The following is a 13,896-nucleotide window of genomic DNA, read 5'->3' on the forward strand; positions in this document are numbered from 1 at the left end:
AAAATTTACATAGATTTTTGCTGACTTTAAATCACAGTGAAAACCATCCCTGCTTTTAATCTTTTAATGCTGGTGTATCCTGTATAAAATATAATTTATTCTTTTCTTTCTTTCTTTATATTTAAAAACAGCATTGCTTTAAGAATTCCAAAATATTTCTTTTATATGAATAACACTTCAGGAAGTTTTTAAATAATAAGACATGAAAATTATAGAAAAAGTAATATTGACATGTTTTTGTTTCCGATAACTACTCAAAAAACCCCTTGGCTGATAAAAAGGAACTGAGTTTTTGTCCCAAACTCAAATTTACTTATCCCTTTATCTTTGCAAACTGGTAGTGTCAAGCTTTGATATTTCAAACTTAGATCATTTGATCTAAGAGCATTACATATAGTTTAAAATATTGAAGGTCTACTATGATTGGTTTCAAAGATATAGAGATTATAGAGATTAGAAAGTCAAAGTTTTAAGTTTAATTTTGATACTTACTTGATTTGAAATTTAACGTCTTGTGATATCATATTGTCATCTTTAAAAAAACAAAATTGTGGATCATTGCAAGACCTGTTTATTCTTAAATAAGTTGGGTATTAGTATTTTAATTGTCAATACACTCTGCATTACACCCGCTATTTATTCAGTCAGAGTACTGCAGATCACTGCAAACGCAATAAAAGCTTAATTTAATGTGAAAAAGGTGAATAAATATAATTCTAATTTGAACTGGGAACTTTTGAGCTGGGAACTTTTGAGCTGGGAACTTTTGAATGGTGGATATTGGGATTAATGCTTAATCCACTCTTTTTCTTAATCTCCAGATTAAATATTGCTTGTTGTCCTCATGAATTTAATCTCCAGATTAATTAACAGATCGGGATTTAGGGTATCTCATTCTAAAGTTTTCAGCTCAGTATAATCTAAAATAAGGATTTTTAGAAAAAAAATGATTTAGTTTTATGTTTTCGTGAATAAGTCTTTTCCAATAAATATAAATCAATCTTGATCCGGCGGAAATAGATTGTCCAATGAAAAGTAATCACCGGAAGTATTTATATTAAAGACTAATTCATGCTTTTATGGTTGAATTAAGTTGAATTAAGTTATTTTTATAATTCTTTGGGTGTTCTCAACTTGTCTGGCGAAAATATGACATATCACATAAATTATTAATGTCTGTTTCAAGTTTTTATGAGAATATATAGTGGATATGTTTTCTTAGGAGATATATTTTATAAAACTCCTGCAGTAAACCTTATTACTAGATTACAGAAAATATTTGATATTTTTATGATCAAAACTTTGTAAATCTTTTCCTAAAGTTTATCAGTATAATGAGAAATAAAGGAAACTAGAATATATAAACTATAATATATGAACTAGGATATACAAACTAGAATATATAAACTAGAATATATAAAAACTAGAATGTGTAAACTAGAATATATAAACTAGAATATACAAACTAGGATTACAAACTAGAATATATTAACTAAAATATATAAACTGGAATACATATAGTAAATATATAAACTAGAATATATAGACTAGAATATGTAAACTAGAATATATAAACTAGAATATGTAAACTAGAATATATAAACTAGAATATACAAACTAGAATATATAAACTAGAATATACAAACTAGAATATATAAACTAGAATATACAAACTAGAATATATAAACTAGAATATACAAACTAGAATATATAAACTAGAATATACAAACTAGAATATATAAACTAGAATATACAAACTAGAATATATAAACTAGAATATACAAACTAGAATATATAAACNAAATTAGAATATATATACTAGAATATGTAAACTAGAATATATAAACTAGAATATGTAAACTAGAATATATAAACTAGAATATATAAACTAGAATATGTAAATTAGAATATATAAACTAGAATATATAAACTAGAATAAATAAACTAGAATATATTAACTAGAATATGTAAACTGGAATATATAAACTAAAATATATAAACTATAATATGTAAATTAGAATATATATACTAGAATATGTAAACTAGAATATATAAACTAGAATATGTAAACTAGAATATATAAACTAGAATATATAAACTAGAATATGTGAACTGGAATATATAAACTAAAATATATAAACTATAATATAACTAGAATATGTAAACTGGAATATATAAACTAGAATATATAAACTAGAATATGTAAACTAGAATATATAAACTAGAATATATAAACTAGAATATATTAACTAGAATATGTAAACTGGAATATGTAAACTTGAATTAAAATCCCTAAATATAAAAAATAGTCCAATTAAAAAGTAGACAATAGCAAATACGAAAAATTGAATTTAATGGATGAATATGTTTTCTGTAGTTAAAACCAACTGGATTTTCGACCAGTCTAGTTTAGCGTGAGGAATGTCCTACCTCCATACTTAGAATTCAAGATGACAATACTAAGTCAAAAATGAAGCTTGGGTAACGAAGTCACATTTGGCCTATTTAATATTAAATTGTTTAGGTTATATCGCAGCTGTGGAAAGATACTGGAGTCCAGGCTGCGTTCTTGAGATCAAACGAATACAATCTCTCAGATTGTGCCAAGTAAGTTCTTGAGATCAAACGAATACAATCTCTCAGATTGTGCCAAGTAAGTTGAGATCAAACGAATACAATCTCTCAGATTGTGCCAAGTAAGTTCTTGAGATCAAACGAATACAATCTCTCAGATTGTGCCAAGTAAGTTCTTGAGATCAAACGAATACAATCTCTCAGATTGTGCAAAGTAAGTTCAAACGAATACAATCTCTCAGATTGTGCCAAGTAAGTTCAAACGAATACAATCTCTCAGATTGTGCCAAGTAAGCGAATACAATCTCTCAGATTGTGCCAAGTAAGCGAATACAATCTCTCAGATTGTGCCAAGTAAGTTCTTGAGATCAAACGAATACAATCTCTCAGATTGTACCAAGTAAGTTCAAACGAATACAATCTCTCAGATTGTGCCAAATAAGTTCAAACGAATACAATCTCTAAGATTGTGCCAAGTAAGCGAATACAATCTCTCAGATTGTGCCAAGTAAGTGAATGCAATCTCTCAGATTGTGCCAAGTAAGCGAATACAATCTCTCAGATTGTGCCAAGTAAGTGAATACAATCTCTCAGATTGTGCCAAGTAAGTTCAATAAAGTTCCTTATTTAGTTCCAGGGAATTCATACAGAGAGGTTACCAAAGTGTGTCCCAACTAATCATTTCTTAAAAAGAAAAGATTGACATGTCATTTGTAGATACAGGATTACCCGCAAGGAATCAGACAGCAAAGACGACCGTAAACTTTATAAATACCTCGATCGTAAGTCTTAAATTAAGCCTTCTGCCTTAAATATAGCATTCTAATGGCTTTTTTATTGATTTGTTACAAAAAGAATCAAGTTTACAGTTGCAGGGAGTCATGAATATAAAGAATAAGATAATATAATTCACTACAGTCGTCTCTGAAGTCTCATTCTTTGTGGGTTACTCTGTATCTTTAAACGGTTGTTCTAGTGTACATTATTTTACAAATATAATTGTTGAACAACAACGAAACCAGAATGGAATTGCGTTCTTGATAAAAACTCTAATTTTCTATTCCCAATGCTGTAACCCTCAGATATGCCAAAGACATAATTATTTCTTTGTCATTTTAAAGAGAGAAAAAAAGAAGACCATAGTTTGAAATGCATCTTCATAAAGTCGTCTTTTAATCATAATGTTTTTAGGACCCACTTAATATATGTCCAATGGGAGCAAATCAAAGCAAAAAATCTCAAGAACGGTTTGAAAGAGAGGGTTATCCACAAAGGATGAGACTTCAGAGACAACTATTTTCTTATATTCATAATTCGCTGCAACTGTAAACTTTTGTCTTTCTTTGTCCAATCATTATAAAAGCCATTAAAAATTAAAAGTCATATTTTACTAGTTTCAGGTTGTCTTTACAGTCTCATTCTTTGTGGTTAACTCTGTATACAAAATAAACATCTTCTTAAATAATCCTCTTAGTCTTAAAACCTTTAAAAGGGAAGCACTTGATGAGATTCATTTGATTTTTGAATAATCTGTCTATTTACTAGGGTAGCAAATATACAGGCTCATAGTAAATTACGTTCTATACATTGTCAATATAGCTAAATTTGCCCGTTAGTTAATATGTAAATCATGTATTGCGATTAACCCAATCAATGAACGTAGATACCCATTTTGTGATTGCTTAACTATGTTATATATAACAGTGCAGAACTTGTAATTACGCTGCTCAGATCCAATTCTAATCTAAAGTAAAGTGTATATAGCTAGTTGATATAGAGACTCCGCTTTGATTGCTGTGAGAGAGTAATCATGTCCTTGTTCTAAACGAATGGTTTGAAGATTGTGTCCTTGTTAAGATATTGATAGTTTACAAGATTGTGTAAGATTGAAGCATGAATAGCTCAAGATCGTGTCCTAGTTGAGACATTGATAGTTTACAAGATCGTGTCCTAGTTGAGGCATTGATAGCTCAAGACTATGTCCTAGTTAAGGCATCGATAGCTCAAGATCTTTTCCTAGTTGAGGCATTGATACCTCAAGATTGTGTCCTAGTTGAGACATTGATAGTTTACAAGATCGTGGCCTAGTTGAGGCATTGATAGCTCAAGATTGTGTCCTAGTTGAGGCATCGATAGTTTACGAGATCGTGTCCTAGTTGAGACATTGATACCTCAAGATCATGTCCTAGTTGAAACATTGATACCTCAAGATCGTGTCCTAGTTGAGACATTGCTAGCTTACAAGATCGTGTCCTAGTTGAGACATTGATAATTTACGAGATCGTGTCCTAGTTTAGACATTGATACCTCAAGATCGTGTACTCACTGCGATTTAATGGTCTCACGCTCTCTAGCAAAAATCGTTGAGAATTTTGCCAATTACTTCTAAAAAACCAAATCTAACAAGAAGTGCTTTACAGTGCTAAAATGAACATGTAAAGGGCTACAGAAAAGCATAAGTGAGTTAGAGCGATAAAATCTAAGCCTAGGGCGTTGCGACACTTCAAAGTCAGCCCTGTCTTTAAAATTGATGAGACTGTTTATAAGGAGGCTGAATCTATGTGTACTAGTTAAGGCATTGATAGCTCAAGATTGTGTCCTAGTTGAGGCATTGATAGCTCATGGTGTACTAGTTGAGGCATTGATAGTTACGTGCTTGTGTCCGGGTTTAGACATTGATATCTGAGTGGAACTGAATTGTACCTGGATAGATACGTGTTCAAAAAACAGTTAATGGGATAGGGCATTTACTACAGAACCACCCTTCACATTATGAATTCATAAAGTTTCAATCTTTTATGGCAAAGTTTAATTATTAGTTTAATCATTTTCTTCACTCCCTTCCCTCCCCCAGTCTTCCACTTCTTCGTTCTCTACGTAATACGTACATCCTGTTCCTTTAGAAACACTTAGTTTTGAAACCATTTTTCACGAATACGTAGTTAGAGGCCCCAGTCACAAATATTTCTATCAAGCCACCATCATGTCACTACAATAGAAATTTGTGAGATTTTGGCGGTACTATAAACGGTGGAAAATTGCATATTTTATCCACAGAAACGCTTCTCCTTGTTTGTATGAAAAAATGCTTTTTATTTTAAAAACATTGCTATTTCATATTTATTTCCGGTTGTCAGAGAAAACCATTATTTTTTTCGATTTTTTAAACCTCATTTAACATAAAATAATTGGAATTCTATTAATTCTGCTTTGAGAAATAAGTGAGGCCATTCTGATAGAGTTCACACTAGACACTCGAATGCCGAATTTTTAGTGAGAAAACGTCTTCGAAAATCAGACCAGGTCTTAAAGAAGTGGGGACTGTTATAAATTGGACTCGGGACTAAAAAATCTAACTTAAGATTATGTCTACATTGCCTTTAAATATTAATTTTGAAAGAAGAATTCGATAAAAACATTTTTGAGAATTGTGAGAGGTGCAATGTAATGTTGATTGATATCTTGTGGAGAAAAATATTTTATAACTTAAAGGGGATATTCACGAATTTTGAACTAAATTCACGGATGTGAAGAAAGTGTTTTTTATATTAAAAAATGGGGATAAGATTCTGAGTGAAATCAGCATACCTCTTGTGCACATTTTTATATATTTCTTTATTCGTTTTATAAACAATAAAGATCTTTTGCTTTTAAACATGGTTTGTCCATTACGCCCCTTACACAAAACATGATTTGTCGTATACACTTCTAACACGATTTATGATTCGTCCTATACTTGCACAATTAGTCCTAAACTTACAAAATTTATGATGCGTCTGTCGTATAGACCAGATTTTGTTTAAAGAGGATTATCTTCTCTATACGTAAAAACCTCTATATTTTTGTAACCAGAATTATTTCAGTGCATTCACTGATAGAGCAATACAGCTGTGCAATAAAGTTATACAAATCATTTATTTCAAGATAAGAAGACAGAAATAAATGATAACGACCTTTCCAAGGAGGTTGTGCAGGTTGACATCTCTAATGCTTCTATACTCCGAGCTCTCAGGACGCAGAGAGACGAAGTATGAAGGGGGGAGGAGGGGGAGAGAGGAACGCCCACTCTACCTCTACCAGCGATTCTAAATAATAGAATAAATATAAATTTGTTTGTTTCTTGTTAGAGAGTAATGGTTTTTGAATGGACCTGTATTTACTATCGAACTCAGCGCTATAAAACTTATAATAGTGAATAGAAATATAGACTTTCGAATATGTTTTCATGAGAAGATGAGCGAGTATATCAGATAATTGTATACCTGAATATTAATTCTGATGTAAGAGTTGCAGCGCAGGTTTAGTGCAAACTGAAGTATTTGAATCAGTTTTATTGTTGTACAGTATACACTGTACATATACCGGTTTACAATCAGGATTCTATGTATATAATTTATCCTTCTCCAGGGTCCCTGCAGTTCAGTAAGGAGCGGGGGGGAAAGAGAATATTCACACATTATGTTCAATTTCTTCTGTATTGTACAGCTTGTACAACAGCGTCCTATACTTGCACAATTTATGATTCGTCTTATACTTGCACAATTCGTCCTAAACTTACACAATTTATGATGGGTCCTAAACTTGCACAATTCGTCCTAAACTTACACAATTTATGATGGGTCCTAAACTTGCACAATTCGTCCTAAACTTACACAATTTATGATTTATCCTAAACTTACACAATTCACGATTCGTCCTATACTTACACAATTCATGATTCATCCTATACTTACACAATTGATGACTCGTCCTAAGCTTACAAATTTATGATTCCTCTTAAACTTACACATTTTATGATTTGTCCTATACTTACACAATTCATGATTCGTCCTATACGTACACTTACACAATTCATGATTCATCCTATACTTACACAATTCATGATTCATCCTATACTTGAACAATTCATGATTTCTCCTATACTTCCACAATTCATGATTCCTCTTATACTTACACAATTCATGATTTGTCCTATACTTACACAATTCATGATTCGTCTTATACTTACACAATTCATGATTCGTCCTATACTTGAACAATTCATGATTTCTCCTATACTTCCTCAATTCATGATTCCTCTTATACTTACACAATTCATGATTTCTCCTATACTTCCTCAATTCATGATTCCTCTTATACTTACACAATTCATGATTTATCCTATACTTCCTCAATTCATGATTCCTCTTATACTTACACAATTCATGATTTGTCCAATAATTACACAATTCCTCCCTTGCTGGAATTTATTAATAAAGTGTGTTCAGATCAAGCTTGTAAAATAAGGTTGGTTACTCTCGATGCGCTCCAATGTCACTCTCTCCTCTTTAATCAGTGACGTCATATGAGGTTTTTGTCTATCTATCTTAGGAGACATAATTGTAAATCCGTAAATTGGAGCGCATCGAGAGTAACCAACCCACACACTAACCAGACTGCGCAATGCGTATATGATTTTTCTCTACCTGGATAGGCTTAGCAGGCTTAAAGTGTTCCGGCACGCCATGCTACAGTTTCATTAAAGTTATTTTTGACTATCATCTAACTGCCACTTGTTACATATAATAAATATTCAGGGGTTAAGTTTTACAACTTTTAAAGAAATACTCAAATTTTTATCAAGAAACATAAAATTTATGAATTTAGTCTATTTTTAAAGATTTTGTACTTTGTATACAAAGGATCCTGAAATATCCCGGAATACAGATGTCTGCTTATTGGTCATGTACATACTTGTACACAATAGAACCTACTATGGAAAATATCGGATAGGTTTTAATTAATCTCTGTTACTCTCTTATCTCTGAACATACCTTATTATACAACCTTGGTTCAGATATTTCCTGGATAATGTGGAGAGATTGGGTCAGAACTCCTATATTCCAACCACGGAGGATATTCTACACTGTAGGATCAAAACCTCAGGAATTGTCGAGGTCAAATTCTTCATCAAGGTGAGAATTAGAGCAAGTACAGATATATCTATAGGGACCAGATATTATGAAAAGCGGGACCGGATTTAATGGATTAGAAAGATTGCTGATCTATCTACCGCCGGTTCAAATCCTAAATCACCGATTCAAATCCTTAAGAATCCAAAACTATGTATTGGTGATCGAGGATTTGAACCAGTGGTAGGTATGGTTCAGTTATCTAGCTCTCCAATTTATTTAATCTAGTTCAAGATTTACTAAAAATATCGGTTCTTTAAAATCAAAATCTAATCATTTGAAATTGTATTTAATTGTTATTCATATTTTTACATAGAACTTTTTAAAAAGACATTACTTGGTGTAGGATATGGTGTTCCGAATCCACGATGTCGGGGGACAAAAATCTGAGAGAAGGAAATGGTTGTACTTATTCGACTGTGTTCATGCGGTATTTTTTCCTGCAATTTCAACAACTTTTGTTTGAAAAAAAAATATTTTCTTACATGCCCAAGAGTAGCAACGAAAATTAGAACAAAAATGCTAAAAAAAACTGTTAGTTTTTTAGCATTTTTCAAATCAAGACAAATAATGAAATAAATTTTTCCTTGGAAACTTTAAAATATCATAAAATTAAGAATTTTTTACTCTCTGACTTGTGAGAATAAAATTAATATTTTTTCTTTTATCACAATCCTAAAGTTTAACCCGAAACTTCGGAGACATCGAAAGAATTTATAAAATCTCGTTTTCTTAACCCTAAACAGGCTGGGGTGTGGGGCATTTGGCGTCCCCATTTTTTTGCCCTATCGCTCTCATTTTTGACCGTGAAATTTGATTACTTTTAATAAATAGAAATTTACAGGATTTGTAAATTTTTTTATGCCTAGGGTAGGGTACACAGGGCGGTAAAAAAAAACCGATCTGTGTGTAAAAAAATCTAAAATTGCCCAGAACTTTGTTTTGAGTAAAGCTACAGATCTAAAAGCTATATTTTTTTAAAAGCCCTTGAAAAATGGATGTAGAAACATATTTGTTTTAAACAAAAAAATACTTTTTACATTTCTTGACCTTTTTTTGGCATTTTTTTAACCCTCCCTAGCACCCAAACTACAAAATTATCGACCTAATTTTTTTTAATTATCTGGCCTTGAAAAATTGGCTATACAAATGCATTTTAACCCTATACCTATTATCTAAGGCCTTTCTTAGGGGGGGGGGAAGCACCCCCCAATATATACATAGATTCAGACCCCCCCCCCAGCCTTTATAGGGTTAACTTACTGATAATGGAATAATTAAATTGAGTTCTTTAAAACCTTTTTCGCATGTTTCATGGCGGTTTTTATCAATTACTGAGAATTTGGTATAATAGTATAAAACCCATTGAACACCTTTTATGACGACATTTTATAAATAGTTTCGATGTCTCCGAAGTTCTGTGTTAAACTGTATTTGTATTTGACTTTTAAAGGTTGTGTTTTGTGTGAGTTTAACTGAGTATGCTCAGAAGTCTGGAGCAGATATTAACAAGATGCATGAGTCGATTAAGGTACTGCATTATTCTAGAATTTTCCTTATAGAAGGGTCTGGTTTTTTTAGAATTGGGGGGGAATATTCCCACAACCTCTAATTTTAGAGGTTTTTAAATATTTTCTCCTGAAACACTTTATTTTGTATTTCATTGTTATATTTCATAAATAAATAATTTTGTACTTTACTTTACTGTCTCGTTTTGCCGGGTATAATCAGTATCCTAGATGTGAAAATCGAAACCAAAAACGGCGTCCACCTTTTACCAAATAAGTATGAGCCACGTGTACTTTATTATTGATGTTGCAAATTTAAAAAAAAATCTCTTGAAGCGCTATTTTCAGCTGGTTAATATGATAATTTCATAAAGTTTGAGAAAACACAATCACTAAAAAATGTTTTTTTTTCAGCTGTTAAAAGTTTTAAAAATAGCACTTGAAAAAAGTTTATTATCATCTATTTAATATGAGAAGTCACCAATTTAAAAAAAACATATGCTGAAATGTATAACTAGTTTAATAAGTTTAGAAAAACTATAATTTTTTAATAGAATTTCTAACTATTTTCTCGTTTTTAACTTAAAGAAAGTCAGTAATTCTTAATTTATTGTCTAAAAAAACCTGTATATATGTTACTTCTCATGAGTATTACAATACATATATCATTCAAGGTTACACAAATCACAACAACCTAAACAACAAGAAAAAATAATCATTATATCGGACTATATGGACTTTTGAAGACTATAAGAGGAAAATAGGGATAAGCTCCTTACTGGAAAACAAGGATAGAGGGACTTGGAGCAGAAAGACTATTATGGTTTAGGACAGATTAAAGATAGCCATGAATGACAAAAAACTTCTGTAAACTGTAATAGGGGACTATATATACATAGTAAATATGACTAAGCCAGGGACTAACAGACACTAAGAAATACACGAAAAGACACAAGAATAACAGAAATTTCGTTCATTTTAAAGCTGTTAAATGTACAGTGAAACCCTTAATAACGAATACATCGAAAGAACTCATCAAATGTCGTATTCTTCACTTTCTGATAATGGAATGCTGCAGATATTTAGTATTTTAATTAATTGATTATATGGAACTGTTCGCGCATATTCACGGCTATTAATTTATTTTCAAAAATATTGAAATTTACGAAAGATAGTATAAAACTCATTGAAAAATTGTCAAGACGACATTTGATAAATTCTTCCAATGTATTCGTTATTAAGGGTTTCGCTGTATATTTTTTTAACACATGAACAAGCCATGGATAGAAGAATTTTATTTGTTATTGAGCACAGAGCCAACCCTTCAAAAATCAAAATATGCTGTTTTTTTTACTTCAAATCATAAATACAGTGATTTTTTTTATAAAAAAAATCGACAGGGGGCGAACCCCCCTCCCCTGTAACCCTCCCCCCTCCAGCCCCCACAAATCTAATTTCGTCCCACCACCTCACAAAAACGTCCAAGTTGCGCCACTGAATTATATATTTATTAAATTTATTAAAACATAGCTCTAAAAACTCTTATTTTCAGCTATTTAATATGATAGCAAACAGCAGAGTGTTTTTTGATGCGAGCATAGTTCTCTTCCTCAACAAAACTGATCTTTTCGCGGAGCTCTGTAAAAGGTAGGAAAAGGATATTTTACATGTAAGACGACATTTTAACCATTCCATTTTTCTATTATCGTTTACCAAGTAGACAAGACAGTTCAAAAGCAGGGGTTTTAGCCCCTCCCGTTGGAACTTGGGGGGGGGGGGATTTTTCGATTAATATACATTTTTAATTTAATCTATTATTTTTAATAAAGCTCACGCAGATTCAATCGTCTTCCATGTTTTGTCAAATTTTACATTTTAATTTATACTAATCAGGGTTCCTTTGACGACTGCGTTCCCCGACTATACGGGTAAACGGAACTATGAGGAGAGTATTGAGTTTGTCAAAGCTAGATTCAAGGAACAGAGAAAACAGGTAAAATATAAAGAAAACCAGAAAACCAGAAAACCGTAGAATAAGAAGACGACATTATAGCATTTCTGAAGTGCATTTGATGTTGTTTAAAGCAAATAGCTTTACTTGAAAGTTATTGAATTACTTATGAAGTAAAATGAGTCTGTATACGTTGCACAATTGCAGTGTCTCATGTTCAATGCGCTATTAAAAGTCATAACTTGAGTTTAAAAGTCTGCATCCTATTCCAGGATTTCTGGTTATCACTGTAATATCTAAATACTTTCAGTGAGTTCGATCTATAGAGTTACCCACAAAAAAATGAGACTGTAAAGACGACCAGAAACTTTTTTATGGTTACGTTAAGTATGCTGCCGTAAATAAAGTATTTTTAAATCATCTTTAATTATTTGGCAAAGAATTAAATTTACTGATTCAATGCAGGGAATCCTAAATAAAGAAAACGGATAGTATTAATTCCGTACAGTCGTCTATAAAGTCTCATCCTTTGTGAGTAACCATGAATATATTTAATAACGAACAAAATGTTCAGATTCCTTCTAAAAGTGTAAAGTTTTTGTTTAGGAAATATTTATCCATCTACTGTGTGCTACGGACATGACAACAGTTAGATCTGTGTGTAACAGTATAACAGATATGCTTATCAAGAACTTTCTCAAGGATTGTGGAATATACTAGAAATCCTGGACGCTCTGCACCCCTCTAGGAAAAGACTGCAGTATTTACTTGGAGCATATAGAGTACAAGTAATCTGCGGAGCCCACCCAGCTCTATTCAAGAATTGCGTAAAATACTAACAAAAAATCCACTTTTCTAAATTACAGTTTATGGAACAGAATTGAGGAATAGAAAGACGACTGTTAGACTCAAGTTTTTGTTCAATTAATAGAAAAAGACATTAACTATGATTTCTTAAATGTCGTCTTCCTATTTCTCTTTATAACGAGTCCAAGTTTGTATAACCTTGGACGGGTCTAATCTTATTAAAAAAAATAGCTAAAGAAAACTATTTTGAATCACATCAGGGCTTGTCTATGTTAACAGATTTTTTTTTTTAAACCATTGAAGGTGCAATGTAAAAAGCCATTTTGGTTTGCAAAACAGAAAACTAACTAAACAATTCAATTAAGATTGAGAAAATTATTGTGAAATTTGATAAACAAAGCCCCCCGCCCCCCCCCCCATGGTTTCGTTATAAATCATTAGGTGTATTAAAAGTTTTGGGGTTTATATATCTAAATAAGATAAAACCAACAAGGCCTGACTTTTTAATTACATTTAACGGCTTTTATGTGTAATGAATGATTCGCCTTTTTTTACTGTTGTTTTGTTAACCCTAAGAAGACGGGGGGGGGGGCGTTTAACGCCACTTCCTGTAGTTTTTTTTGTCCTAGCTCTCTCATTTTTGACACTATCACCGTGAAGTTTTGTGACTTTTAATGAGTAGAAATTTATAGAATTTTATGTTAAAACATATTTGTTTTTTAATTTATAGGGTAGGGTACAGGGCGGAAAAAAGTCCGGTTTGTGAAGAAAAATATTCTTTTACGCAAAAAAAAATTTATTTTTTTTACCCTTTTTTAGGCATTTTTCCACCCTCCTAAGCACGGCACCCAAACTAATAAAGTTATCCGTCTAATTTTTTTGTTTTTTTGAGCTGGCCATGAAAAATTGGGCTATGAACATGCATACCTATTCTCTAGGGCCTTTTTCTAGGGGGGGGGGGGTGGCAAACAACCCCCAGGCTAAACACAGATTCACACCCCCTAGTCTTTATAGGGCTAAACTCAATAGATTGTCAACTATGATTTAGTTTTTAATGTAAAACATTGTCCGTACTCAGTACTAATATTATCGAATTGGAATGGAA

At 31.8% G+C, this 13,896-nt stretch overlaps 1 protein-coding gene and 1 long non-coding RNA gene across 2 annotated transcripts in view; one reads left to right on the forward strand and one right to left on the reverse strand.

Moving 5' to 3' along the window:
* The window catches only part of LOC111712271 (guanine nucleotide-binding protein G(o) subunit alpha), a 30,046-nt gene extending 16,840 nt beyond the window's left edge, over nucleotides 1-13,206 (forward strand). The window contains exons 5-11 of the mRNA XM_023486842.1: nucleotides 2,525-2,607; nucleotides 8,411-8,528; nucleotides 8,872-8,955; nucleotides 9,979-10,056; nucleotides 11,586-11,680; nucleotides 11,927-12,026; nucleotides 12,591-13,206. Of these exons, the coding sequence (XP_023342610.1) occupies nucleotides 2,525-2,607; nucleotides 8,411-8,528; nucleotides 8,872-8,955; nucleotides 9,979-10,056; nucleotides 11,586-11,680; nucleotides 11,927-12,026; nucleotides 12,591-12,704 (672 nt within the window). The 3' untranslated portion in view covers nucleotides 12,705-13,206. The remainder of the gene's footprint in view (nucleotides 1-2,524; nucleotides 2,608-8,410; nucleotides 8,529-8,871; nucleotides 8,956-9,978; nucleotides 10,057-11,585; nucleotides 11,681-11,926; nucleotides 12,027-12,590) is intronic.
* LOC111712272 (uncharacterized) lies at nucleotides 6,471-6,998 on the reverse strand. The gene is made up of 2 exons (XR_002767416.1): nucleotides 6,837-6,998; nucleotides 6,471-6,659 (listed from the first exon to the last, which is right to left on the reverse strand). It is a non-coding gene; the product is annotated as an uncharacterized LOC111712272 (long non-coding RNA).
* Nucleotides 13,207-13,896: the final 690 nt, after the last annotated feature.

The sequence above is a fragment of the Eurytemora carolleeae genome, unplaced genomic scaffold (genome assembly GCF_000591075.1).
Source record: "Eurytemora carolleeae unplaced genomic scaffold, Eaff_2.0 scaffold891, whole genome shotgun sequence".
Classification (NCBI taxonomy): Eukaryota; Metazoa; Arthropoda; class Copepoda; order Calanoida; family Temoridae; genus Eurytemora; species Eurytemora carolleeae.